Source organism: Eleginops maclovinus, chromosome 16, assembly GCF_036324505.1.
Source record: "Eleginops maclovinus isolate JMC-PN-2008 ecotype Puerto Natales chromosome 16, JC_Emac_rtc_rv5, whole genome shotgun sequence".
Taxonomy (NCBI): Eukaryota; Metazoa; Chordata; class Actinopteri; order Perciformes; family Eleginopidae; genus Eleginops; species Eleginops maclovinus.
In genome coordinates, this window is record NC_086364.1 from 17753348 (window position 1) to 17778442 (window position 25095).

At 42.4% G+C, this 25095-nt stretch overlaps 3 protein-coding genes across 8 annotated transcripts in view; 2 read left to right on the top strand and 1 right to left on the bottom strand.

Annotated features, from left to right (window-relative positions):
• Positions 1 to 353: 353 nt before the first annotated feature.
• cramp1 (cramped chromatin regulator homolog 1) lies at positions 354 to 15074 on the bottom strand. The gene is given in 21 exon segments (XM_063903599.1): positions 354 to 2028; positions 4290 to 4393; positions 4396 to 4434; positions 5130 to 5297; positions 5530 to 5716; positions 6128 to 6285; positions 6920 to 7030; positions 7266 to 7347; positions 7688 to 7762; positions 7863 to 8035; positions 8380 to 8545; positions 8649 to 9545; positions 9859 to 9940; positions 10427 to 10550; positions 11119 to 11204; positions 11608 to 11656; positions 11829 to 11912; positions 12028 to 12181; positions 12297 to 12499; positions 14162 to 14538; positions 14920 to 15074. Coding segments are annotated over 21 exon segments (3483 nt in total). The 5' UTR covers positions 14970 to 15074; the 3' UTR covers positions 354 to 1914.
• A 2104-nt stretch (positions 15075 to 17178) lies between these two features.
• On the top strand, positions 17179 to 21483 carry jpt2 (Jupiter microtubule associated homolog 2). The gene is made up of 5 exons (XM_063903634.1): positions 17179 to 17382; positions 18260 to 18414; positions 18944 to 19086; positions 19592 to 19631; positions 19969 to 21483. Exons 1-5 carry the CDS (start codon positions 17327 to 17329, stop codon positions 20241 to 20243), a joined length of 669 nt encoding a protein of 222 aa, XP_063759704.1. The 5' UTR covers positions 17179 to 17326; the 3' UTR covers positions 20244 to 21483.
• A 606-nt stretch (positions 21484 to 22089) lies between these two features.
• Positions 22090 to 25095, top strand: part of mapk8ip3 (mitogen-activated protein kinase 8 interacting protein 3) — a 29539-nt gene continuing 26533 nt past the window's right edge. For all 6 annotated transcript variants that reach the window (XM_063903592.1, XM_063903593.1, XM_063903594.1 and 3 more), the window contains exons 1-2: positions 22090 to 22238; positions 23155 to 23612. In XM_063903592.1, coding sequence (XP_063759662.1) covers positions 23607 to 23612 — 6 coding nt within the window. In that variant the 5' untranslated portion in view covers positions 22090 to 22238; positions 23155 to 23606. The remainder of the gene's footprint in view (positions 22239 to 23154; positions 23613 to 25095) is intronic.

Genomic DNA, 25095 nt, shown 5'->3' on the forward strand with positions numbered 1-25095 from the left:
GCACACTTTGTTTCTGGGTCAGCAGTACCAAACGGCACACTACTGTAAATGATTTTCAAAACAAAGTGCATTTAATACATGCAGGGGAAGGAAATACTGCTTATGGCTGACTGGAGGAAAGAAATAGTTTTTTATTGTGGTCAGTTTCATTTCCTGTTATGTCAAGCTGTTTTTAGCTGTGTGGTAATACTTTATTTGGTTTTAAGTTATTTAAAGGAGCCCTATTGGGCTAATTTCCAGGTTTCATAACTATATTTTGTGCCTCTAGTGTGTCGTAGGCCTACAATTCTTGAAAAAGTTGCAGTTAAACCAGTTTTAATGCAAGGTACACACACAATGAAACCAAACAAAAGCAGGTTTTTATAACTCTTTATACACAGAATGAAAACACCTTTTACAAACTGAAAACTTGAAACAGTTGTTTTTCCTTTAGATGTCTTCTTAATATTAAGTTAAACAAAAGAACTTAAATGGTTACAATAAATAATCCAAATTACAATTTACGTTATGTTACAAAAGCGCAGTGAATACTGGAATCGACATTTGTACAAATAAATCCTTCAACAACAAAAAATAAAACCTGCTGTTTATTCCTTAATAGGAATCATCTTCGTTGTATATAGTGTGAGAAGATGAAGCCTTTTTTCACAAACGATTAAACATCACAAGAGCTTTCACATCGTAGAGTCAAAGCCCTCAAGGTGCGTGGAGGAGACAAACATTTCAAATGTGGAATGACAACAAGAGCTCTCCTACAATTTATACTCAGTAAAACATGTTGATGAGACAAAATGTCGACAACACTGCAGAAACGGACGCTGGTTAATCGAAATCTATGAAAAAAACTGGATGCAAGAACTCTGAACTTGTGTGTGTTGATGTAATGGTGAAACGTTAGCCATAGTGTTTCGTTAGCATCAGTATCAGCAGTCTTCAACGGGGAAATAATGTTCTCAGCACGACCAATCAGAAGGTTTCGCTTGTGATTAAACAATGACAACACAACTTTGTGTCAACTATGGCTTTAGTGTTTGATTTCTAAAAGTGGAGGAGTTGAATTGTTGAAAATGAAAGCATGGTAAGTCACATTATGGGTGAAACATCTCCACTCGCTTCTTCCACGTTTTAAGCGCCAACAAACCAACCTGAAGCCCTTTGCAGTCAGTTTTATCATCTCAAGAAAGTGATGAAAAGGGAGTGGCTGCTGGTGAGGATCCTCCAAAAGAAAAGCTGCCTTTTATGCACGGGACGTTTGATCGTAAGAAACCTGATTCCAAACGCATGGCAGGCATTGTTCCTTAAATGCAACCAATAAAACCTGAGCATGTGAAACAGAGGGCAGAACCAAATGATTGTACTCTCCTGCACCTGCTGTGTTATGCTCGACCTTTGCAATTGATTACCAAATAAAAACAAACGAGCATTGATCATTTTCAACTTTTTTTTCTCACTGCCATTAATGTAAAAAATCCCCCTCCAGCAGCTGGGATCTGATCTGCACACCACGGAGGATTTTTTGGGGGGGTTAATTTGAGAGTGTAAAAGACGGACACACGCATAGAGAGCAGGAAGAGACATCACATGAAAGATCAGTGGAAATGTTTTGTTCAGATATGGCATAGTATTTTCCTGTACATGAGGTTGTGTTTTGTAAACGCATTTGTTTTTTTGTTGTTTTTTTACTAAAGTGTTTGTTATTAAAGGGCATCTCAATTTATAGAACAGTTCATTGAAACCAGCAAGTTTCAAACTCGCAGGCGGATAACGCTCACTGTTATTATTGCACTTTTACAAACAGGGCAGGGAGGAAGCTTTGGGAAGGGGGGGGGGGGTTCTCCACAGTCACCCTTCTCTCAGTGTAGACAGAGCGAACTCGTCCTCCAGACGGGTGCGGGTCGGTGGAGCCAGGTCTCCTCAGGGTGGGGGGATGGAGGGCTCCGTCACAGCCAGCTGCTGAGCCAGGTCGTTGAAGCGGGCGATGTAGTCAACGCTGCTCTCACTCATCATACAGGCCAGCTGAGAGTCCATCTGTGGGCACAACCGGAGAGATCTCAATGTGCCACAGTTTAAACAGCCGGTACAACTACAGATACACATAATAAAATATAAAGCATCTCTGCAATTTAAAGGATGTTATTTAGAGCGTTAACATATCACACAACTGGTTGACATGTAAACACAGAGGAAGAAGAAGTACTCAGATATTTTACTTAAAGGTCACCTATTATGCAAAATCCACTTTTTCATGACTGTTTTACATAAATATGTCCCCTCTGTGTTCAGAGATACGGGAAGTTAAAAGATTCTCTCTTTTTCTCCGGATCCATTTATATGAAACCACTTTGTGATGTCACTATGCTTTTTGGGGTTGTGCAACCATTCCCTGAAACTCCCCCTAAAGCAACATGGTGTTATTTTAAAGCAATCACCTTAAACATACCTGCAAACTAGTCACCTTTCGGCGAAATTCGCCGTTTTCAACTCAAAATATGTCATTGACGTGAATCGTGTAGATCCGAAGAGTTGTTTTTTTTAGGGGGGGGGGGGGGGGGGGGGGGGGGGCGCTGACCGACGACTGACCGACCAACCATAGACTGTATAACGGACTGTATAATGAGCAAGAAACAAGTTTGCTATCTTCACAATAAATAAAATCTTTGTTCAAATGACTCGCGTTCCACGGCCACCGACCAATCATAAGCAAGATAAACCACAGCGCGTTCTTTTACCCATCGGTCCCTCTTGGAGTGGAGTGCTCAGTCGTCAGCGAGTGGTTCTTCTGGACAATTTTCGGGATACGTTACAGATACAAGTTTTGAGGTAGGTCTAGTAGCAGCTAATCTGGCAAAAACATTGTATGCTGTATAATTTTAACGTTGCTGAAGTAAAATTATTTTAGCCAAATAAAGTGTATTAACATGCTTAAGCTGATCAGCTTGTTAGGTTGCTAGCTAACCTCAGTGAATTGTGTTAAAGTTAGCCTAGCTAGACCAGTTCTACGTCACCTCGTTCAATGCGAAAATAATCCGTTTGTGAAGGCTGATCTCCACAGCATCCGTCCTGTTACTGTTATTACTGGCGGCTATGTCATTGTGGTCAGATATGAGAGGGATGAAAACGAACACGTAATGAACAAATACACATCCGTGTGTGGTTTAATGAGTAGCTAGTAGTGGTGCAACGGATCATCCGTGATCCGAACGGATCAATTATTTCGGTTTCGCATTCATCAACTTTTTAGTAGCTACGAAAAGTTTGGAGTTACGAACAAAATCTACAAACGCTGGCGACCGTGTGTAGAGTTAGTTTACAGTAAGCACATATAACGCTTCACTGTTGGAAATGACATTATTCATATTGCGCTGTGTTATGTACACAAGACGCAGATGCCTTTGAAACACGCGATCTAAAAACGAAAACATATTTTATATGTAGTAACAATTGTTGGCAATTGGCAGGTTTAAGATCCAGATTAGGTTCATGGTTGTGAATTATCTTTGTAAATCGACTCTATAGATTACACGTTCATTCTACATGTTGAATGATGATAGCGTAATACAAATATAGGCTATACATACAATGACAAAACTGCCGTGGGCGATATGTTATCCGTATCCTTTGTTAAAATGAATGTTCAATAGCTCTATGCCAATGGGAACAACAGAACGTGCGCATTACATATGGACCAATGCAACACGTTCATTACGGCTGTGGACCGATAAACACTCAGTAACGTACGCACACCAACCGGCATGTGCGTGTTTAACACCGTGTTTAACACTGGCGTTACCGCCGCTTAACTTAAATAATGAAGAACTGCTTTTAATTACGACTTGGCCGAGATCTTAACGTGCTGTTCATGCGTTTCCCATGAATAGCCTACTACTATAACTCGGAGCGGAGCAGGATATAATGCGCATGTGCGACGTTGCTAGGCAACGTGTACAAAGGCATTTGCCTACCAAACGTACTGGGGGTAAAAGTATATACCGTAGCAGCATTATGCGAAATTACTTAATTGAAGTTTTTATTTAAGTGCAGAACTTGCCAGACGTACTTCCACCACTGTGTGAGATATAGTGTAGTAATGTATACCCAGGCAGATAATGAAGTTGTTTGTGTTGTACTCCTAGTTTCTCTGTGCTTTGTGCAAGGGGCAGTAAACATGTTTATTTCTAATGGTATGATTATTTAGTAAATGTTATTTGCACTCTGTAATGGCTGCATGATAATGTCAAATCTGCGTTTCGATATCCTCATTCACTTCAATGAGAAGGGGCTAAACTCACTTCTGCCACATCGGGAAGGCCACGGGACTGAAAGGAATCATGGGAGTTGCAGTCCAGGAGGCTGGGGCCGAGCAGAGCCGTGCCGCTGGAGGGGCCGGAGGGGTGAGGGTGGTCCGCTTGCCCTTATCGGGAGAGACCATGCTGGCTGCGAGGAGAAGGGACAGATCGTGAATGAACGGGACAGCACACAGGAAACAAAGTGGTCTTTATGGGATGTCGCTGCAAGAGGAACTCTATATCTAGGTCGCTGTTATCGTGCATTAATAAGAGAAAGAAAGGGGGGACGCACAAAGTGTTCTTTGTGAAAGTTTTGGTGTTGCTGGTTCTTTTGGTAATGCGTCTGATGTTAAAAAAAACCTCTTACAATTCAAACCGCCTTTTCCCTACGGGTTAGTAACCAGGGGATGTTCAGGGGGGGATAATAGGCACTATAGAAGTGGTGTTTGTCATTTGAATGTTGGAACACTGAAGATTAAATGACCTAATGTCAATTTCCATGCTCACTTATGTCTCATAACTTGTTTTCACAATTCTTTTCTACTGAATAATTGATAAAAAGGGTTGGATTTCTAAACAGAACATACAACATTAAGACAGCAAGACTATATTTGAAGGGGTTAATAAGCTTATTTTAGAACAGTTTAGTAGAATATATATTGATTAAAAAGGGAGACTGCAGTTGGAAGGTTTCTTAATGTTCAGTTTTTCTGTCTGAGGCTTAAAGTTTCCTTTCTAGTATCATCTCTTTGGACAGGAAACAAAGAGTTGATATGCAGAAAAACGACAAAGAAGATCAGTTAAGCTAATGTTTGTTTTCATTTGAGAGAGAGACAGACTTACAGAGGAGGCACCCCAGCGTGGAGTCAGAAGAGTCGCTTGGGTACCACTGGGGGTCGTGGCTGGGCGATGGGATCCAGCCTCTGGACGGGCTGACGGAGGGAGACGACGACAACAGTTTGGAGCCGTCGTTGTTGCTCAGCTTGGCGGGAGAGAGAGCGGCCTCCTCGCCTGCAGCAGAGCAGCCATTACATTACACGCACACAATGTGAAACAAGCCAAGCGTCTCTGAAGTTAAGAAAAAACCATTCTCACTTCTGTACAAAGCACTTAAAAAGGTTTGGCTGTTTTGAAACACAAAATATGTACTTGCAGGATTCTTGCTTGTCATGTTTAAATGCACTTATTGAAAGTCGCTTTGGATAAACGTGTGAGCTCAACCAAATGTAATGTGGAAACACACCTGCACCATAGTGGGCTGAGTTGATGGCGAGCTCGATGATGGAGTCGCTGATGTGTGTCTGAGATTCTCCAGGAGTCTCTTCAGGGGGGCCGGGGAGGGAGATGTCCAAGAGCGAGGCTACGCTGGGGGGAGGGAGGAGAGAGTCCCCACCACCGCTCGCTCTGGGAGATGGTGAGAGATGACCATTCTGTGAAAAGAAAAGAAAGTTATTTGGATTTTTACAGTTTTATTTCCTAAACAGATGAGTTTTCAGAGTACAATGTGCTCGTGTTTTCCACCCAGCTGGCCAGGCTTGGATGCAGGAACATGATAAAAAAATTAACACCATTAACTTCTAAAAACAGGCATGAGTACTCAACATAAAGCTACCAAATGTTTCCTGCTGATGGTTTGTTGAGAAGGACGTACAAGCTACACTCACAGCGAACAAGTTATAAGATGGAAATACTTCAAATATCCATCCCTAATAACTACTGAGGTATGTGCAACAAAGCATAAAAATGGAGGAGAGATGAGAACAAACAGGAAGGTATGTGAAGACACAACGTCAAGCAACGCTCCAGGGCATTCTGTGTGTACGCAAGTGTGTGTTGCTGACCTCCGGGACATTGTGCTGGAGGAGTTGAGGTCCAGGCTCAGCATCGACAGCGGGCGAGGTGTTGAGCAGGGTGCCGTTATCAGCAGCAGGAGAATCTGGCTCTCTGCGGGGACTGCTGGGGATGATACCTGCCGACTTAGCTGCCAGGTCGATGGCACCTGAAAGAGAGTTAAGAGTTCAGAAACACCAGGGGCTTGTCACATCAGAAGCGACATGATGAGTGTTACCAGCAACTGAGCATGTCATGACGAGCCAACCAAATGAAACCCTAGCAACAGTGTAGTATAAAAATGTAAAGCATGAAAATGAACATCTTCCCCTAAGAGACAGATTAGCTGGGTATTTAGGGACCAGTGTCTTACACAAAAATAACTGTAAATAGTTTAACGAAAGCTTGATTTGACACAGAAGGAAACCCATTTCTTGACAGTATTTTGGTTGTGTATTATAACCCTTAACTTTGTGATACATCAAAACTGTACCTTACTGACTGTTAATCTAGAGGTTCACTTTTATTTTGAAAGGTCATAATGATACAACTCACTTTAAACGGTTTTATTATGATGCTTATGTTGGCTTCCTGTTTGGCAGAGCTATTTTAGTGAAGGATCCATATAATCCATATCCATAACCCAATTAAAGGAGAATTTCAAAATAAGAAGAAAGACTAATACAGTTTTTTCAAGAGGAGGTCAACTAATGCTCAAACTTCAACAGTATCACACAACCCGAACTACAGCAATCATTTAGTTTAACACTAAGAAGAGAAAAACAGATGACAGCAGGACGTACTGGAGAGCTGGCTGGCGGCTGCAGAGGTGGACGCTGCCGGGGACGCTTTGGACTGGAGGGGACGGGAGGAAGGAGCCAGGCGAGTGTGGATGGGCCGGAAAGATCCAGTTCCTGAGGGAAGAAACAGGAAGTGAGAGAACAAGAGATTAGCAGGGCTGTTGTTGAAAAAGAGAAATTACATTTAGTGAGTTCACAGAGAACACTAGCTAAGTGTATTTTTAACATTTATACATGAATAAGCCGGTTTTAGGTCTTACTTTGAAGAGGTATTAGGGATTGGGGAAATGAACTGTTTACTTTTGCTGACAGGACATTGTACTGTAGGGTCGTGGTGTGTGAAGAGTACCTGTGGCAGAGGAGTTCGAGAGGATGGAGAAGGAGCAGACGTGCTGAGGAGTGTCTCCTGTAGTTCGGGGTAGGAGTGTTCGCTGTGGAAGAGAAGAAGCCACTGAACTACCTGCACAGTTTGACAGAGAGCATTACAGGACATTTGACTATATCCTTACCCCAGAAACGAGCATTCAAATCCTTTCTGAAATGCCTAAAACTGCAATTTTTCATGGCTTTTTCAACTTTATCGGAATTAGTTTTTATCTACATTTAACTTTATAGATGGAGTCATTAAAAAAAAGTGAGAGTGATATGACTTGCAACATAGGTACAAGGCTGGATAACTGGGCGTTTTTTAGGCATGTTTTATAACCACTGTAATAATAAAAGGAGCTGACCCTGTGTCATTGTTTTTTAAATACACGTGTTCCCTCTTACCTGAACTACAAGTGGTTTTCGTAGTTGTCGGTTTCGAGGTTTTCTTTGTCTTGAAAGAAAAATATCTGACTGCATCTGTAGCAAGAAAAAGAAGCATTTTAACATGTGTTCATGTCTCTGTGGACGATTGATTCATCGCACAGTTGGTGTAAAATAGTGCTGAATTTCTCCTTACACTGATAGAGTCGAGCTGCTGTTTGAGGGCGAGCTCGGCCTCCTTGTTGGGGGAGAACATTCTGTTGTGCCGTGAGCTGTTGGGGGGCAGCGTGGTGGGAACTGCAAACACGCCACTTTCTGCATCGCTGCCCGCCGTCGACCCCAGCAGAGAGCGGGGGAGGTTGCGTCCACCTTGAGAGGAGGAGCAAGTAAAATGTGTCATTTGAGGAGGCCAAAATATTTAAGGAAAATAATGTATTAAGCCAGGGAACAACTCCAGTTTTGTGGGTTGAGTAGATGATTACTTCAACAAAAAGCAGAGATACATTATCAGTAAAGTCACCTGATCAGTCACATAAGCACTTACACGATTCTCTATAAAGTAATCATTCTTTGACATCTTGATGATATCAAATCTATTAAACCCAAATAAGATTCTGTTATGAAGTAACCGAGTAGCTGCTATGCTCGGTAATCAGCTACACTGAATGTACAGTGAGTGCCTGTAGCAGTAGCGTTTAGTGTGTGAAGAGTACCTGAGACGGCAGTGTTTGGCAGGTGCAGCCGGGCCCCTCGGATAGAGGGCTGCTGCCGGCCGAAGCTGGGGCTGCGTACCCCTGCTATGGGTACCTTCCCTGGAGATGTTTGGTTATGCTCCTCCTGATGGTTCTTCATTGGAGATGTAGGGCAGAGCTCTGGAGCCTGCAGGAGAAACTACATTATTGACACTGTCTGCTCTACATGTTCTGGTAACCAGCTATCCGGACAAAAGTAAGAAGAAGCTGTAAGAACAGTTGATCCCTACCAAAGGTTTAGGATTGACCTCCGTGGCGACCAGTTTGAGCAGGCAGCGCAGGACACGGTTTGTCCTGTTGGGCTTGAGCTTCCCCGAGGCTTGTCCATTTTCTTGGTTACTGAAAGGAGCGCCGATGGGCTGCCACTCGTACTCCAGCTGTAGCTTGCCAGGCTTCCCGAACATCAGGTAGAGCTCGGCCAGGGTGACGTTCTCAGCGTCGCGGGTGCTCCAGCCCTCGCCTCTGATCTGCTCCACGGCTCGCTCTTTGGCTGCCGATGCAGATCCCTGCGACATTCCCTCCTCCGAGCACGTATTCTTGCCCGGGGGCGTCTGGTTAGCTTCTGGAGAAGACGTGCAGGTGATCTGCTCCTCTTCGCACTGCCCTAATGAACTTTCTGTAACACTGCACAACTTATCCGTGCTTTTAGTCCCTGCTAAACCGTTACCGGCCTCCACACCAGTCGAGTTTCCCCCTTCCCACATCCCCTCTTCCCTTTGAGCCATAGTCTGCTGAACGGAAGCAGGCACAGTCTTCTCCTCTACCTTTGGAGAACAGTCTTGTAAAGGCTCTAGGTAAACAGGCTCAGTTCGTCGACTATCACCCGATCCAGCAGCAACGCTGCTTCCCCGCCCAGATTTAGCGCTAGTCCGAAGTGGTTGAGCCGTGTGAATACCCAGAATCTGAGCAGCCGGTAGCTCCTTGGCGTTTGGCCGGGTCTTGCCACTCTCTAGCCAGTGTACAGTGCAGGAGGCTTTGGAGTGGACGACACGAGCCACACCGGGCAGCGTGGTCAGAGTGCTGCTCTCAGCGGGGTAAAGGAAAAGCTCCTCCTGCTGGGATCTACGGGAAGAGGCTGTGCCAGACTGGCCGCCCTCCAGAGCCTCCCTCTCCATCAGACTCTTGAGCTGAAGCGTCAGGGTCAAGGACTCAGACATCAATGATAGAAAATATGCACGCAAAAATATTGCTCTCAGAAGCTAAAATAATATATCAGAGAGTAATAAAAAGATGAAACTTGATTTACGATTAATCATCTTATTGAAGATAGCTGATAAAAATGTAATGTTTCAAAGGACATTTTAATTCAACTTTTTTGCCCCAAATGTCACATAACCTTGTATTACTGACTTGCTTTAAAACCCCCTTTTTAAAAAAATCATAAACTCAATCGATACTTCGGTACAAAGTAGCAAACAATCTGAGGTTCTGAAAGGATACAATCCGCTGGTCGTGGTACGTCCACTTCTGTTTCAGATACTCTATGAGGCTGGAGACTTTCCTGTGGAGCTCCACCACCATCCTGTGTTGGAGAAGATACCAAATACATAATTGATATGTTATGTAATGCCGAACACCACTGCTGAGTAATGTAGTTGTAACAGTCCTTGTAGCACTTTTATGTCCCACGCTACAGGTATTCTCATATATACCCTTAATATATCATTAATCTGGATTTTCCAAAGTACATATACACATTTTTACATTGTTTTTGCTCAATCTCGTGTAGTCTTGTGGTGCTTGGATAGATGGGCATCATTTTCATTGCTTGATGTTGCATCCATTCAAATGCCAACATCTAAAAAGTGGCCTTCCTCTGCCAGTAAGGCATTGCATTACTGAACCATGGAAATTGTTAAAAAATGTATTTTCTTACATTCAAATGTGCAACACAGGATTTAAATAACACATTTAAATGTCTGCTTTTAAGAAAATTACCAAGAAAAGATTTGGATTGTGTTTGTAGTTAATAACTCCTCTCAGACATTAGTTAACAATCATGGCTCACCTGAGGCGAGGGTTGTGGGCGAGAGTCTGAACGCGAGCCCAGGAGTGGTTACTGCGCGGCTGGAGCTCCACGGCCACCTTCAGGGGGAGACGCACCGGCTTCTGGTCCTCCTCATCGCTTACTCCTGCAGGGAAACAAAGACACAGCACCAATGAGACACACTAACAAAGAAGAAAATGCATTCATGTATTTTCCGAAGACACGTATTACATAAACAGTTCAATACGAGGCTAACGGTTGAGATGAATGGATTAAGGAGTTGAGTCCTCTTGCAATCGCTCAAGCTCAATTGATAAGCACAGAAGAGAAACAGATCATAACGGGATGAGGACTCTTGCCAAGATTTTTGCAAACGATGATGCAACACAAAATGAGAAACATGGCAGATGCAAGTGGTGGGATTATATTATTTAGACACGAGTTAAAGCATGTTTTCTGTAAGTTAAGTGAGGGGCACATGCCAGACAGTTGGACCAGTGAGCTCCATCATCTCCATCCTGCTTCTCCTCCTCACTTCGCTGCCACAGAGTTACCATGGAAACACCTCTAGCCCACACTATGCATTTGTTATTGCTAAAAACCCCACCCCCACAAAACCCAATGTCTCACCATCACCATGGTTTTTTATTTTATTCCGCACTGATGTTTGTTTACTTTGTATGTATAGAGTGTGGTGGGTGTCACATGCTCACCGTCTGGGTCACAGAGTTTCTTCAGGGCTCGGCACATGGGAGCTTTGATTCGCAAGTTCCTCCCTTTGGAGCGCACCGTGGTGGCCCTGATCGAACAGACAGAACAGTCAGTGAGTGGTGGCAGCTTTTATGGATCACGTGCACATCACAGAATAACCTGAATCACCCTTTAATACCCATGGTACAGCAGAGTACCATGCAGTAGGTCAATTATACAATATCGAGAAATGTCCTTTCAGTAATAATAGTAGTCTGATATTATAAGCGTTCCTGCTGCTAATGCAAATGACTTATTTGCAACATGACACTGTGACCTCACACTGAGGTTGAGAGCTTATCTGTGTCTTTGCAGATGTGATATAGTACTTTAAATGAAGAACTGCATACATGACAATCCCAGACATGTGCATGAACACACAGCCTTTGTTTTTTAATATAAAAAAATGTGAGTGGGAAATGCATTTTGTTCTAATTTCACTACCCACTTACCCTTGCTGGATTAAATCGTTCAGTTTTGCCACGTTCTTATCGTCCATTACTGTCAAAGACAAAACAAAGAGCTGTTTACGACATGGTCTCACAGGAGCAGCTGTCCCCCATGACTGCGAGGGAGCAGCGCCTAATCACATCCCTGATGTCCCAGACGAACAGCTGACAAACACTGGCACTCAAAACAACTTTGCATTCATGTTAGTGCAGCATTCACTTACACCCGCCAACTTTTTTGCGGAGCTCGGCGTAGCAGATGAGGCCGTACAGTTCTTGGGAGGATTTCTTCAGCACTCTGGAGTACGCTGCGGAGGAAAAGAGCCAAAAGTCACAAAAACAATGCAGGAAGCATATGGTCTACCCGTCAACTTCCACAGTTCCCACTCTTCTTTTGGGTGAAAAAGACATAGTGCCGCTCACCGTTGGCAAAGTCGATGTGTTTGGAGATCTTATGCCAGGTCCGGTAGTAAAAGTGTCGAACCTGCTCCTTGTTCTTCACCATGTTGGCCGGCTTGCCTCTTTTCTTGTACTTCATTGCGATGTTGTTCTGGATAGCCTCAAAATCCTTCCCATGCTGGAAAAACAAGTAGTTAAGAGGTCAGTGTAAGATCTCTCTGCACTTTAAGTTGTGCCACATAATTGAAGGCCCATTTATGTTCCGTGACAATGTATTTGGTTCTGCCCTTTACCTCGTAGAGACCCTCAAAAAAGCTGTTTTTGTCCTCTGTGCTCCATGACTCCCACTGCCGACGGGCCCTCTTCTGGTTGCCAGCCTGCTCCTCCTTCTCAGCAGACCCTTGGCCCTTGGAGGCTTTCGACACTCCCCCTGTGGAGCCGGCCACAGGCCCCGACTGCGCCACTGCCCCCTGAGAGGAAGAGCCATTCTCTGCCCCTGTGGTACGCAGGGACGGGAGCCAACACATAAATCAGTCAAGAAACATTTAGAGAAATAAACACAACTTCCATATGACAATAAAAGATGCAAGAATTGTATCAAATGTCTAGTCAACTTCAGGAATTATTTGGCATGGCAAGGAAACAAAAATGTAGTAGTGGTTGGGGAGATGTTAAAACCCACCCACAAATCACAAATCCACCCACTGCCCTTCCACTGCACACCCTTCAGAGCTCCCCCTTCTGGGGTTCAGCTCTGGCAAGGAGGCAGGAAAAACAATCAGTACCAGGTCCACAGGACACAGGTCCAACTCCAGACAGGCCCAAGAGTTAACCCCAGCGCAGAGCACAAAGCCAGAGGCATTAACGCAAAGTCAGTCGCTTTGCAGCACTTGACTATTTTGAGGCATAAATCCCAAAAAAAGATGCTTGTTTACAAATACAAATCGGTGTCGGGGTCATATGCACTAACCTAAATGTGTCTCTTTTAAAATAGCTATACACCAATATAGCATCATGTCAAAATAAGTAGGGCTTTCTTAGTAAACTGGTCATCACGTTGGCAATCTAAATATACATTTGATGAAACCATCACAATGTGCTTCCAATTACTTTTTGAAGCCATTTTAAAAAAAAGAAATACTGCATACTGTCACTACAGAGCATCATGATAATACACTGAAACAAGGCAGTAATAATTCCTCTCTAGGCTGGGAAACGAAAACTAAATCTAGTTACAAAGAAGCTGGTTTTTATTTTGTGTGGTCGCACTTTAAAAACAGGGTTTCAATTGCCAGACTTTCAACATCCACATAGCTATAAGTCTGTAACATATGGGACATGAATGGACCTGCCACACACCCACTGATACATTTTTCATAAGTGTTTCTCATCATTTGTGGTCGCTAATCAGCGAGCCAAATCCTTTGGGTTGTTTATAATGCAGTTAAGCCTGATGGCCTCAAGTTATATTACTTTCAATTTGTAATTCAGTGTCAGAGATTTGCTAACATGACAATGCTTCACTCACACTTGTAGTTTGTTGTATCAATCGTGTTCGTGGTACACAGATGGATAAATTGTAAATAATATTGAAACAATAATATAATAAAAACAGTAAAAATGTAGATTGAATTCACCAATTATTGCATCAATCACATAATTAAATTGTTAAGCGTATTAAAGAAATACTGCTCTTTTTCCTATATTTGCTTAAAATAAAGTCAAACATTTAAGCAACTGACTATAATAATGCTTCTCTCCTGTCCTGCTTTAACTTGCTGCAGAATCACTGAAGTATTTGTTTGTTTCTTCTTTCACTTGATAATGACAGCCCATTGATTCTAAAGCCATAATGTCAAGTTTCTAAAAGAATTGTAACTGGGAGTAGTCAGCTCTTAATTAAAACGTAAATTATTGTCCTTCACTTTCCTCCTTTCCACAGAAATGGTTCACAGGTTGGTATTGCAACTCGCCCCAAAAAATCTGCCCTGAGTTCAACCCAGGCGGTGGCCCGGAGTGAGTTTACACACAGCAGCAAAAACATCACTTTAGCCATCACGGATAATAATAATAAATAAACAGTGACAACAAGGGGCAGACCCCCGCTGCTAATCCCACCTTTAAACACTTTCCCCCCTGAGCTGGACAAATTAAGTACCTTTGGATTTTGCCCCTCCGTGTCCATTGATGGTGGAGCCGATTGAATCTTTCCGGATGCGTTTGCTCGGGGGTCGGACGCTTGATCGGAGAAAATGATGCTGGTCGTGACAAGGAGGGGCGGGATACGCTGAGGTCTGGGACTGCTGGGTTGAGCCAAGTCCGGTTCGGTTCGGTGGAGAGGCAAGGAGGACCGGAGCTGAACCGGGGCTGAGAGCCGGGGCTGATGGATTAAGAATCTCCACTCCGTCGTCTCCCTTTGTACTGCGCTCCTCGCTCGCCTGCTCTCCGCTCTCCTCCTCGTCGCAACCTTCGGGCTTTCTGGACGGATTCCTCCTCCCATCGACACCGATCCCCTCCCTGGAGCCCAGTGTCATGCTGTCAGAACACAAACAGTGAAAAATGGTCACATTAGGAGCAAAGCAGTGTGTAAAATTAACTTCTAAAGACGACGTTTACTGTCTCTCAACATGGCCGCCGCTGTTTGTTTCAAATCCCCTCTCCGGTCCCGACAAAACAACACCAAATATATGCATTTAACGTCTTCGTATAAATTATATTCAACAATTAAAACAGTCTAGTAACTGCCTGTGGTGTTTTACCGAGTGTCTTTCGGCTCAAATGGACAATAATTCAGGTTGAATTTCAACTAAATTCAAATGCGAGCGCTTTTCAGTTTAGCGCCCTGCAGAAACGACAACGAAACCCCTCCGTGCATTCGACCTCTAAATAAAGTGTTTATTTTAGACAGAATTGTACCCATTTTCGTGCTCTTCGCTAGTAGGCGACGTCTTCTTCCTCTTCACCATGAGTCCGACCGGTTAGATTGAAAAATGCTGATCAAATGTATCATAATAAAACCGAGAGCGATCTCTACGCTTTCTGCCCTCTCCTTGCTCCTGCTTCGACTGAACTGAACTCTCTGCGCAGTTCAACTGTTTTCCATCAGCAACAACATTTCTCAATTTTCTTTGCAACAAGAAGTAAACCTAGAAAACCACTGGCAAAAAAATATGCATTTAAAGCTTACATTGAAGACGAATTGACCGTAGCATATGATAGAAGAGATTGGGACGCATAGATAGCTTTATTAACCTGTGCGCAAGTGGACTTTGCTTGACACTACGTCACGATCGCCTGTAGAAACCATGTCTGTAAAACTATTTATTTTATATACATATTGAAAATGTTAGGCTTTGTGACAACACTGTATTTGCTTAGCTTAGTATCGCCTTATGCATGTACTTTATCCTATATCGAGAGCAGGGCAGGCTTTTTGTGGCCGTTTCACATCAATACCTAGTGTGTAACATGTGTCTAATATTATTATAATTTGTGAACAGGACTGGATTTATAATATTTGGTTTGCTCGAATGGAATCCCATCAATCTCTACATTTCTGAATAGTCGGGAGTTCGTGAAGGCAGAGGATTGCAGCAAGAGAAAGCTGCAGTAAGAAATATTAATTAAAGATATGAGAAGTTTCTGTATGAACATGTCAAGGGTCATCCCCTTCCCTACATTCCCACACAGCTTTTTTAATTCGTATGTTGTGTCACCTAAAAGCCCAATTTCACTTTCGATCACCCACAAGTTATAACAGATCCGATAGCAGTGAGGGACCTAAACTAAAGATAGTTTTCCCCCTGAGCTCATTGGAATCTCAAAACTATAATTAAATGAAACGTTTTTTACATTATACTTAATCTCAAAAATATTGTTTCACCATAGGTTCAGGTTCATCTAAAATCTCACAGCATTACACTCATTTAACAGAGTTTCATTACATATTGCATCTTCAAAGTTAGATTCATCATTACAGTCTAACCACTGCTCTGGTGCTATACTAAAAGGTTGACAATTACACTCTAATTGGAAGGTGTAAAAAGTCCACAAGTGAGACGTTTCTGTGCAAACAGTTGTCGTTTACATTGGTGTAAAAAGCTATATAACATGCATACAAGAGTTTCCTACATTCATAACGTGGTACCTAGCATGGCTGCTGTTGTTGGAAAGCTAACGCTAATGCTGTGGTAGCCCAACAAGCCCTAACGCTGCAAAACATGCTTGTAACATAATGCCTAATATACGTAAAAGCTCAAACAGCTTGTTAGATAGATAAGACTTATAAAGGTTTAGGAATTACCTGAAGTTGAAGCCTGTCGATGGTGTTATTAGTCGAGAAACAGGCTAGCATTGCTAGCTAACGGCAGCCGTCCAGCTGGTCCAGCTTGTTGCGGATGACAGCTCCTGCGGTTCGATTGCACACGCGTTTAGACACGCCCACTACAACTCAAAAACAAATGCTGTGATTGGTCAGAGATACACGAGGACGACGGTTAGGATTTGATTGACAGACTGCTCAGCCAATTGTGACTGAGATGAACTCTGCTATAGACCAATCGCCACTCTCTTGCTGTCATGTCTCAACAATGTGTTTTTAAATCATAAGGCATTTTGACCATTTAATGGTCCAAACTCTTTTTCAAAAGTAAAGCGTAATTTCAACGAGATTGGATGGTCGCAGAGTAAGTATTCAGCACAGCAAAAAGATGTTCCACCCAGAAAGTGATTGACATTTTGAGGATCAAATCCGTAGTCGAAACTCAGATGATGCACTTGCAATTATCCCTGGCGTACACCGAAAGTCACCCGGGCGAAGCCATGTTAACATGGCTATAACTACAAAGCACCAGCAAATCACATTGAATAAATGAAATATGTACTATCATTTTGTCAAATTAGTCAGATTCATCCCAGGCTGCCATGGTTCAGTTCAGGCGCTCAAAAGTCACAACACAAGCGTGCTATATGGAGTTTTTACACGGTTGTGCCTGTTTACTCGCTATGTTGCAGACAAGCAGGTCGGAATTTGCCGGTTATAATACATCCGCTTCAGTAAAGTGATTGCCAAAGAACAAGTGAGTTTCAAAACATTAATCAAAAGCACACCTTCCGGAGGGGTACACGGTGACTTGAAACGATCGCACCGCAGCACTCATCAGATTGGCAGTTGACCAGTCATATTCCTCTACGTCACAGCTAGGCGGACTGGAAATCCTCACTCCGGAGTTTGGTTGGGAACGCGCAGATAGAGAGAAGTCGTCCAGTTGGCAAACTGACGAAGTTGTCTTCGGAAACTAGAAGGCTCAAAAACAATACCACCATGACTTCGACCAACATGTTTCAAGGGTTGTCTGCTGGTGCAAAAAACAGTTCAAGGTGAATATAATAGTCGTGTAACTTTTGTAAGAAATGGCCGACAATGTTTAATTTGGAGTTTAGGCTCGGTCAGCTAGTAGCTGAATGTAGGTTAACGTTATGTGTCAGGGTCTCTTGGTAGTTTTCATCACATGTTCTTCCTATTCATTTTACCCTGACGTCAGCCATGTGATGAGTAAGTAAGACAAACGTTTGTTGGCGCCCAACAAGAGCTAGCTTGTCTGCGTTAGCCTGCGTAAGCACACTTAAGAGTCAACCATTAGCTTCTAAGCTAGCTGACCAGGCGTTGCCTGCCTGCTGCGCCTACGGAAGCGTAAAAGCCTCTACAGACTGATCTTCTTTGTACTCGGCAACAACGGGGTTGTGTGGCCACATTGTACCAACGGAGACTCTGTTTCCTCTTACTTACTTGGATGCGTCAGTTGTTGTTTCGCCTCAGTTAAACAGTCTAGTTCACTAATGTGTTGGCTGTTAATAACGGAGAAAGTAAAGCCTCAATTCTTACACACTAGAGGTTTCAGACGTATGGCGCCACTCCCAGTGTATAATCAGATAACCTGTCATTTGACTGCGGGGGCCCAAGCTGTCGTATGTACAGTTACATACTGGTCCTCTTTCTGTGTCAGATTGCAAACATGACATAACGTTTTTAAATCGGTAAACATCAACCTAGCTATGACATGTTGGAAGGGGCAACATCATCTGAGAATTGTTATTGAGTAAGATGAACTAACTCGGACACAAATATTCTATCTTTTTCTTTTTGTCTTTTGCCAGTTCATGCTTGTGCAGGGTAATTGATATAAATCAATCTGTGATGAACAAATAAGGGGCAGGATCGTATTAAAGTGACACTGTAATCTTTCTTGTCTTGCAGGGTGTTGCAGCCTCCTGGAGGTGGCTCCAGTAACCTCTTTGGTGGCTATGAAGAAGACACTGCACCACCGGTTCGGAGACCTAATAAGTCAGCCTCTAAAGTGTTTGCACCACCAGAGGAGTTCCAGAGTGTATCTAGACGCTCCAATCCCCCAGGTAAGACCAGAATGTCAGGGTTGATTTATCTGCAGAGGAAGACCAGTCATAACATCCATCGATTTCCAGGGTGTGAAAGCTGTTACTATGATGTGATAATCCCAGTATAAACAGTCTCACTGTTCTCTGTCCCTGGATGTAATCCACCTCCGGATTTTCTGGAGAATCTGGTAAACGAAAGTCTTTTTTCAGTCCAGTCTTCTCTTAAAAAGGGTCTCCAGACAGGGACTGCTGAGTCACAATGACTACCTGATCTGCTTATTTTAAATGTGCCTGGCATAAGCATCCCTTAAGTGGTCAGTGAATTACTGCCACTGTACATTATGACACTATAATTGTGTCATGCACATTGAATGATACTGAAGGTTTTGAAAAAGCTTAATTCAGATGGCAAAATATTTCTAAATCCGGTTCTGTTTATTATAGAGTACATTCTGCCTCACACTACACTAAAGGTAGTGTGGTTGTGTCCTTATAACGCTGTCACTGCTGCAGAACTTAACACATATCTTGGTCATACTTTATGTAGGTGGGAAGAGTAGTGGAATATTTGGTGACCCCGATCCTCCAGCTCGGCAACAGAAACGTCCTCCTGGTGGACAGAGCAGCGACATATTCGGTGCTGCAGAGAGTCCAGCTGGCCAGAACCGAGGCCACGCTAATAAACCAAAGGTAGGCCCTGCTCCTTCATTTAGATATTTACTGTATTCTTTTTTTTGTTTGTTCCTGACCAGTTAATGATATTTTCAAGGGATTGTTCAGCCCCAACTAAAAAGGTATTTTTTGTTGGAGTCCCATACACTACTGTACAAGTCTTCTCTACTTGCCAATGTTTGTTGTTAGCTGAGATGGCCGAGTCTACGGCAACAATCTCAGCCATTACAACAATATTCCAAGCAGCTTCTTCTGAAGATGTCTCTTAATTTACCAGTTTCCTGTTGATATGGTGATACGGTTTCCAAACGGCTGTTTGCGCTCCTCTCTGGAAAGACATGTAAACAGGCTGAGGTGTTTAACCATGCCTGGGTGAAAAGGGTGCAACTTATTGTGTATGGGTTATCTTGTAAAGGAGCCTTAGAGAGGACTCTTTCTGGAAATGGCACTCTTGTATATAATTTGAGGCAGAGCTTCACTCAATTTATTTAATTGAAAGATAATAATTTGATTTTCTTTTCAGGACAATCTAAATGTGGGAGCTGAACCTGAATCATCTCCACGTGAGTTGCATAAAGAAATTGTGTCCATGTTTTTATTTTTGGATTATTATCTCCTTGCATTGAGTCATCCTACTCATAGTAGGTTTAAAGGCAGTTTTTGCTAAATGATCTTCTTCATTTGAGAACTACATCCCATAGATTAGTTAATTTCCACGTTTAATTCTGTGGTTAATGTAATGTTTATTCTAAAGTGGGCATCCACTGGTGATACGTGAGAATGGGTTCTGAAAGATGTGCTTCCTGTTCTGTATTCTAGGAGGAAATAGCTGCTCATACTCTCAGTGTATTATTCTGTTCTGGCTTTTCCCTAACACACTTTCTTTTTTCCCTCTGCAAGTCCCTGAAGCCAAGGTCAGCCCACCTGAGGTGAAGGAGGAAGCGGCCCCCCCAGCTCCGGTGCCAGTCAAGGAAGAGCCTGCTCCTGTCTCAGCCCCCCCAGCACCTGAACCTCAGCCCCCAACTTCCTCTTCCCCTTCCTCTTCCTCACCTGCTAAAGAGACGGATGAGTCTGGCGATGGGAAGAACCACGAGCCTCACCTGGGACCGAAGCCTCGCTCTCACAACCGGGTCCTCAACCCCCCCGGAGGAAAGTCTAGTGTGGTATTCTACTGATCAGCTGAACACGCCCTCCCCCCTTCACTGTCCATACACTTCTTTTCTGTTCCTGTGTCAATCTTTTCTCATTCCAACACCCCACCCCCCACGGTTACTTCACCTGTACATCCAAACAGAGCAATGTGTTTAGTCCCTCTCTCCAGACCCCCGTCAGATATCATGTCCTCAACTTGTTGCACTTTCAGCTGTTTTCCTGGCTTCCAGCGTTTTGTTAAAATCTTCAAATTCTTCCTAAATGAAACCTGCAACCATTCAATCAACACACTAGCAAAGACCTAATCACTTCCACTGTGAAACTGTTCAATCTCACCAGTGCGGTTACTCTTTCCTGTCTTTTATAAGTGTAGTTATGTTCATGGCATGGTTTTCATTTTGAAAACAATTTAGCATCTCAAGAATGGTTCAGACATTGGAGGCTCGTACAATGTTCAGCTTTAAACACGTTACAATTATTTGATGTAACCAAACTCTTTGCGGAAAAATTAAAAGCAGACGTCGCCCACATATCAGGGTTTTCTTGTTTTAATCCTGAAAGTGTAGTGAGTTCAATCCGGGGGGTTCACCAGACCAGTGTAAATGTTTCAGGGGGTTCCACTAGTGCCAACTTTTTATGGGTTGCCTTATTATTTAATTTGGATGACAACATAAAACATTTAGTTTGACTTTACAAAATAATACCTGTTGGACTACAACTCATGGTTGTCTGATGGTAGCCTTACATCAGCTCAGAACGGCCTCATCTCACTTCCTTCTCGATGTGTTTTCATTTACCATGTGTCCAACATTGAATACCTGCTGTCAGAGCACAAATTCTGTTCAGGGATGGATGTCAACAAATTGATTAAAACCAAGATGAATGCTATTGTTTACCCCCAAATGTTTCTGCTTCCGTAAAGAAAATTCCATTTTGATTGTATGCGGATGTGTTGTGCAGGTACTTTTCTGCTTGATCCTCATTGCTTGCTGTATCTGAGAACATGCCTTTTTCAGCTTGGGGTAGGCCTCTGTTTATGTTTTAAATTAAAACGGCTGAACACAAGTGAACTCTGGACAATCGCGTGGCCTACCTGAGTCCAGGTGGGCTCAGTTATAATCTCCTCTTACCCACTTCATGACGCACATTCATGGTATTCTGGTGCCAGCCTGCCCCAAGTGTTGATGTGCCTGGCAGGCAATGAGCACAGCAGAAGAACAAAATCCTGTGTATCGCAAATAAAACTGTTGTTTTGCATTTAAAGTTTGCCTACTTTGTTTATTTTCTAAACTCCTAGCTAGAACACTTCTAATTAAAATGTCATAATGACTAATTAAAAGGCATACTCACTGAATTACTATGGTATGGAAATTCTGTTCATCGCTTGTTGAATGTTTGACCGGATAAGTGTCAATGTGACATTTACACTAAGTCTTATCTTGCACAGTCTATTATTGAATCACTGGTACTTTTGTCCAGATTTGCCTTTTGGCAGCAACCTGGAAACTGTTCTAAGACAGAAATGGCCACTTTGTGTTCTACTACTTCATGCCCTGTAGGACAATGTAGTTTTAGGTTTGAAAATACACATCTAACTCTGCAGTACTTTGCTTCATTTCCTCCCTTAAGCAACAGACTCGGGGCAGATAAATACAGTGTTTTTTCCCTGTGAGTACACACTGATAAGTAGGAGTCCTATTTCTATAATGCCCTGCAGCCTTAAAAAAAAAAAGGGGGATTCTTGAGCACACATTTTCCTGAAATGAAGGCCAGACTCAGCAGGCAGAACAGAAAAAGACTAACTTAAACGTGACGTCAGCCTTGAAATTAAAATGTCATGCTCGGCATCACATTGTGCTTACAACGGGGGGGAAGAATGACTCTGCAGTGATGAAGAATGCGTTCTGGATGATTGTTGGACCATTGCGAACGGCATCTTGAGTAACAAAACCTCTCTCACACGAGCATGTCTGTTAGTGTGCAACTTTAATGTTTTTTTTAAAACAAGGATGAATAAGGTATGATGACAACTGTAGGAAATTGCATAACTTCCTCGACCATTTTAACTGCATTTGGGAGCAAGACAAACAACTCGTGTCCCAGTTCATGGGCCGAATGAAAGTACAGAATGGCATGTGGTGCATTTGAAGTAATAACAACATGGTACAAGCGATCCAGACCAACCTGGTTGTTAAAAAGGCTGCTAAGGTCCTGGATCTGCTGTCAGTTTATCTCAATATGTCTGCTAAGACTTTAAGATGTTTATATTGATGTTGATCATACTGTCGATCATTGGCAGGAGGAAATGGGAGCTGAGAAATCCTAAATTCCTTGAGTCTAACTTCTGGACAGATTTTCTGAAGAAGTTCGGTACGAAGCCACACACCCTGCTTATTTTAGGACTATTTTTCTGCTTTTTTCTTTGGGTAAAAATGAAATGCCTACCAAGGAACTTACTTGACCAAGATAATTTAGTAATATGATGCTAAAAAAAACAGATGCTTATTTTTGTTTCTCAACTCAAACAACTTCTATCCAACTTGATGTAAGTTAACAGGTTTTTTTCTCCCCTTTTGGTGCAATCCCATGCAGTATTATGTCTTAACCTCAAACCACTTCTTGGTATTAAAGGACCACCCAGCCTCTGCTGTAAGCCTCGGAAGGAAAAACTGATGAAAAGTGTAACATGTAAAAATGGTCAGCATTTCACTGCCACCTGCTGAAGTGAATAAGAACAACTGAAGCTTTTATATTTTCCTTATTCCAGAGTGTTATCAAGTATTTACTATGTTTATATTTTGTTGTGCGGTTGGCAATAATTGTTATGTATAGAGGTAGTTAAGGTGCTTCAGGCTTTGGCACTGTGGGTCTTTTATCTACAGTTTTTATGGTTCATTGACCAGTTTTTGTCTCCATTGTTAATCCTCTCTACAGCAAACAATGGGCCAAGCTGCACTTGTCTGACTGAAAGGAAGTTCAAGAGGAAGATACTCACCCTCAACTCCTCGCCCTTTTTTTATTGTCTGGGAGTGATTTTCATACGTCCTATGCTCTTCTCGCTGTGGGGTCTCGAGGCTATAACCTTCCCTCTGATGTTAAGGCATTTCTCTCTTACCTGTGAATCATAATATTAATCTTGTACAGTCTGCAAACATTTAAAGGAAGTATATCTTTTTTAAGGCAATGACTTAATATAATGCAAACACTTCAAAAAGATCCTTATCAGGCCTTTTGTGATAAACTTTATTGTGATTATACGTGTCTTAAATGTATACAGCAAGACACTTATGTTAATCTTTTCATCTCTTTGGCAGTCAAGTGCATGATAAAGGTCTGACCATGGAAAGCTGAATTCTAACATCTTATCTTGTTATTGGGGGGAAATTATGGAGGTGAGTCCCTTTTTGTGACAATATTTTAAATTGTATTCAAATGGGAACAGGAAAAACTGTGTACTGTGGAGCTGTTTATATAATTAGTCCACTATTCTAAACTGATAGTTATTTTAATTGTATATGATCTCAATTTCAGTAGAATCATCTGCAGAGCTGTTTCCTCTGGTATAAACAAACATGTGTTTATTGCCAGTTCTCATAAACTGACCCCTTGCGACAATATGTGCATACTAAAGCAAAATCTTCAATACAGATTAAGTACACCGGGAATTTCTAACACCAATTGAGCACTAATAAGAATAAAAAAAACACAACTTAAAATATACAGGAAGATAGTTTGTGTTGCCAGTGTTAGGTGGAAAACAAATGTTGTAAATAGAGAGTGCATTGTCATTATTATTCAATTGTAGCACCAGGTACTGCTGCGGTCTTTGGTGAAGTGGAATAAGGAAGATATTACCACTTCCGGTTTCAACTTCCAAAGTAAAACTACCGGGCAAGCATGGGACTACGTAAAGTAGGCCTTCAAGAGACAGGGTGAGGTCATGTCCTCAGTATTTCTATGAAAATGTGGTATTCAGATCACCGTTTTGGGGAATAACATTTTTTGGGAGACTAAACTTTTGTAGGTATTAAAGAAGAACTAACTAATAAATTCAAAACCACATTGGGTTTAGTATTAAATTGTAAGTCAATGAAATAGGTCACAAGATCCTAAAGCTAGTCCGCTAAATTTAGGATGTAGGAGAGGACTGTATTAATGAAGCCATTTAAATGCCATGGCTTCCATGTAAATGCTCAGGTCTTTTACAAGTTTTACTCAGGCTCAGTTCTAAATGTTTAGTCTCTAAGCTGAGATGAACGCGACAAAAACATCACGTAAGATCATCACATAACTTCAGGAGGCAACCACCAGAGCGTAACCCTAACCTTAACCCATGTAGAGGAGGGGAAAGAGAAGCCTCTTTTGTAATCCTACGAGGGGAAAATCAGTGTTCATGTAAATATAAATTCCCAAATGCACAAAACGTATAAACAATAGACCTGAATACACATGGATGAACCAAAGAGGCTGCCAATGTTTTATGGCTCCAGGGTTTGATGCCTTGCTTAAGGACAGCTTGACAGTTTCCTCTGAAGTGAACTGGCACCTCTTTGGATACCAATCCACACTCTGTACCTTTGTCGGTCAGGGCTTGACCCGTCTGGCCTTCTGATCTTAAGAAAAGTCTCCACAGAATGAGCTGCTGTTGCACCAATCACAGTTTATTTGTATATGTTGTATGTCATTTTATTTTCCTTTATTAGATAAGATTAAATGACAATTGTATTGTTATTGCACAAAGTACAACACAATGCAGTTTGCATTCAACCAGAAAGTGCAAAGAGTAGTAAGTGCACGAGCGTACAATACATATTATGTTTCTTTCCCTATGTGTTTCGGCCCCACGGGGAGAGAAACCAATATTTTTGAATTTAT

Bases quoted from the DNA above. Each gene is read 5' to 3' on its own strand.
- jpt2 (XM_063903634.1), top strand. From the start codon at position 17,327: ATGACTTCGACCAACATGTTTCAAGGGTTGTCTGCTGGTGCAAAAAAC. The intron at 17,383-18,259 runs GTGAATATAATA...CTTGTCTTGCAG, and splicing joins GGTGCAAAAAACAGTTCAAG to GGTGTTGCAGCCTCCTGGAG. The intron at 19,087-19,591 runs GTAGGCCCTGCT...TTTTCTTTTCAG, and splicing joins GCCACGCTAATAAACCAAAG to GACAATCTAAATGTGGGAGC.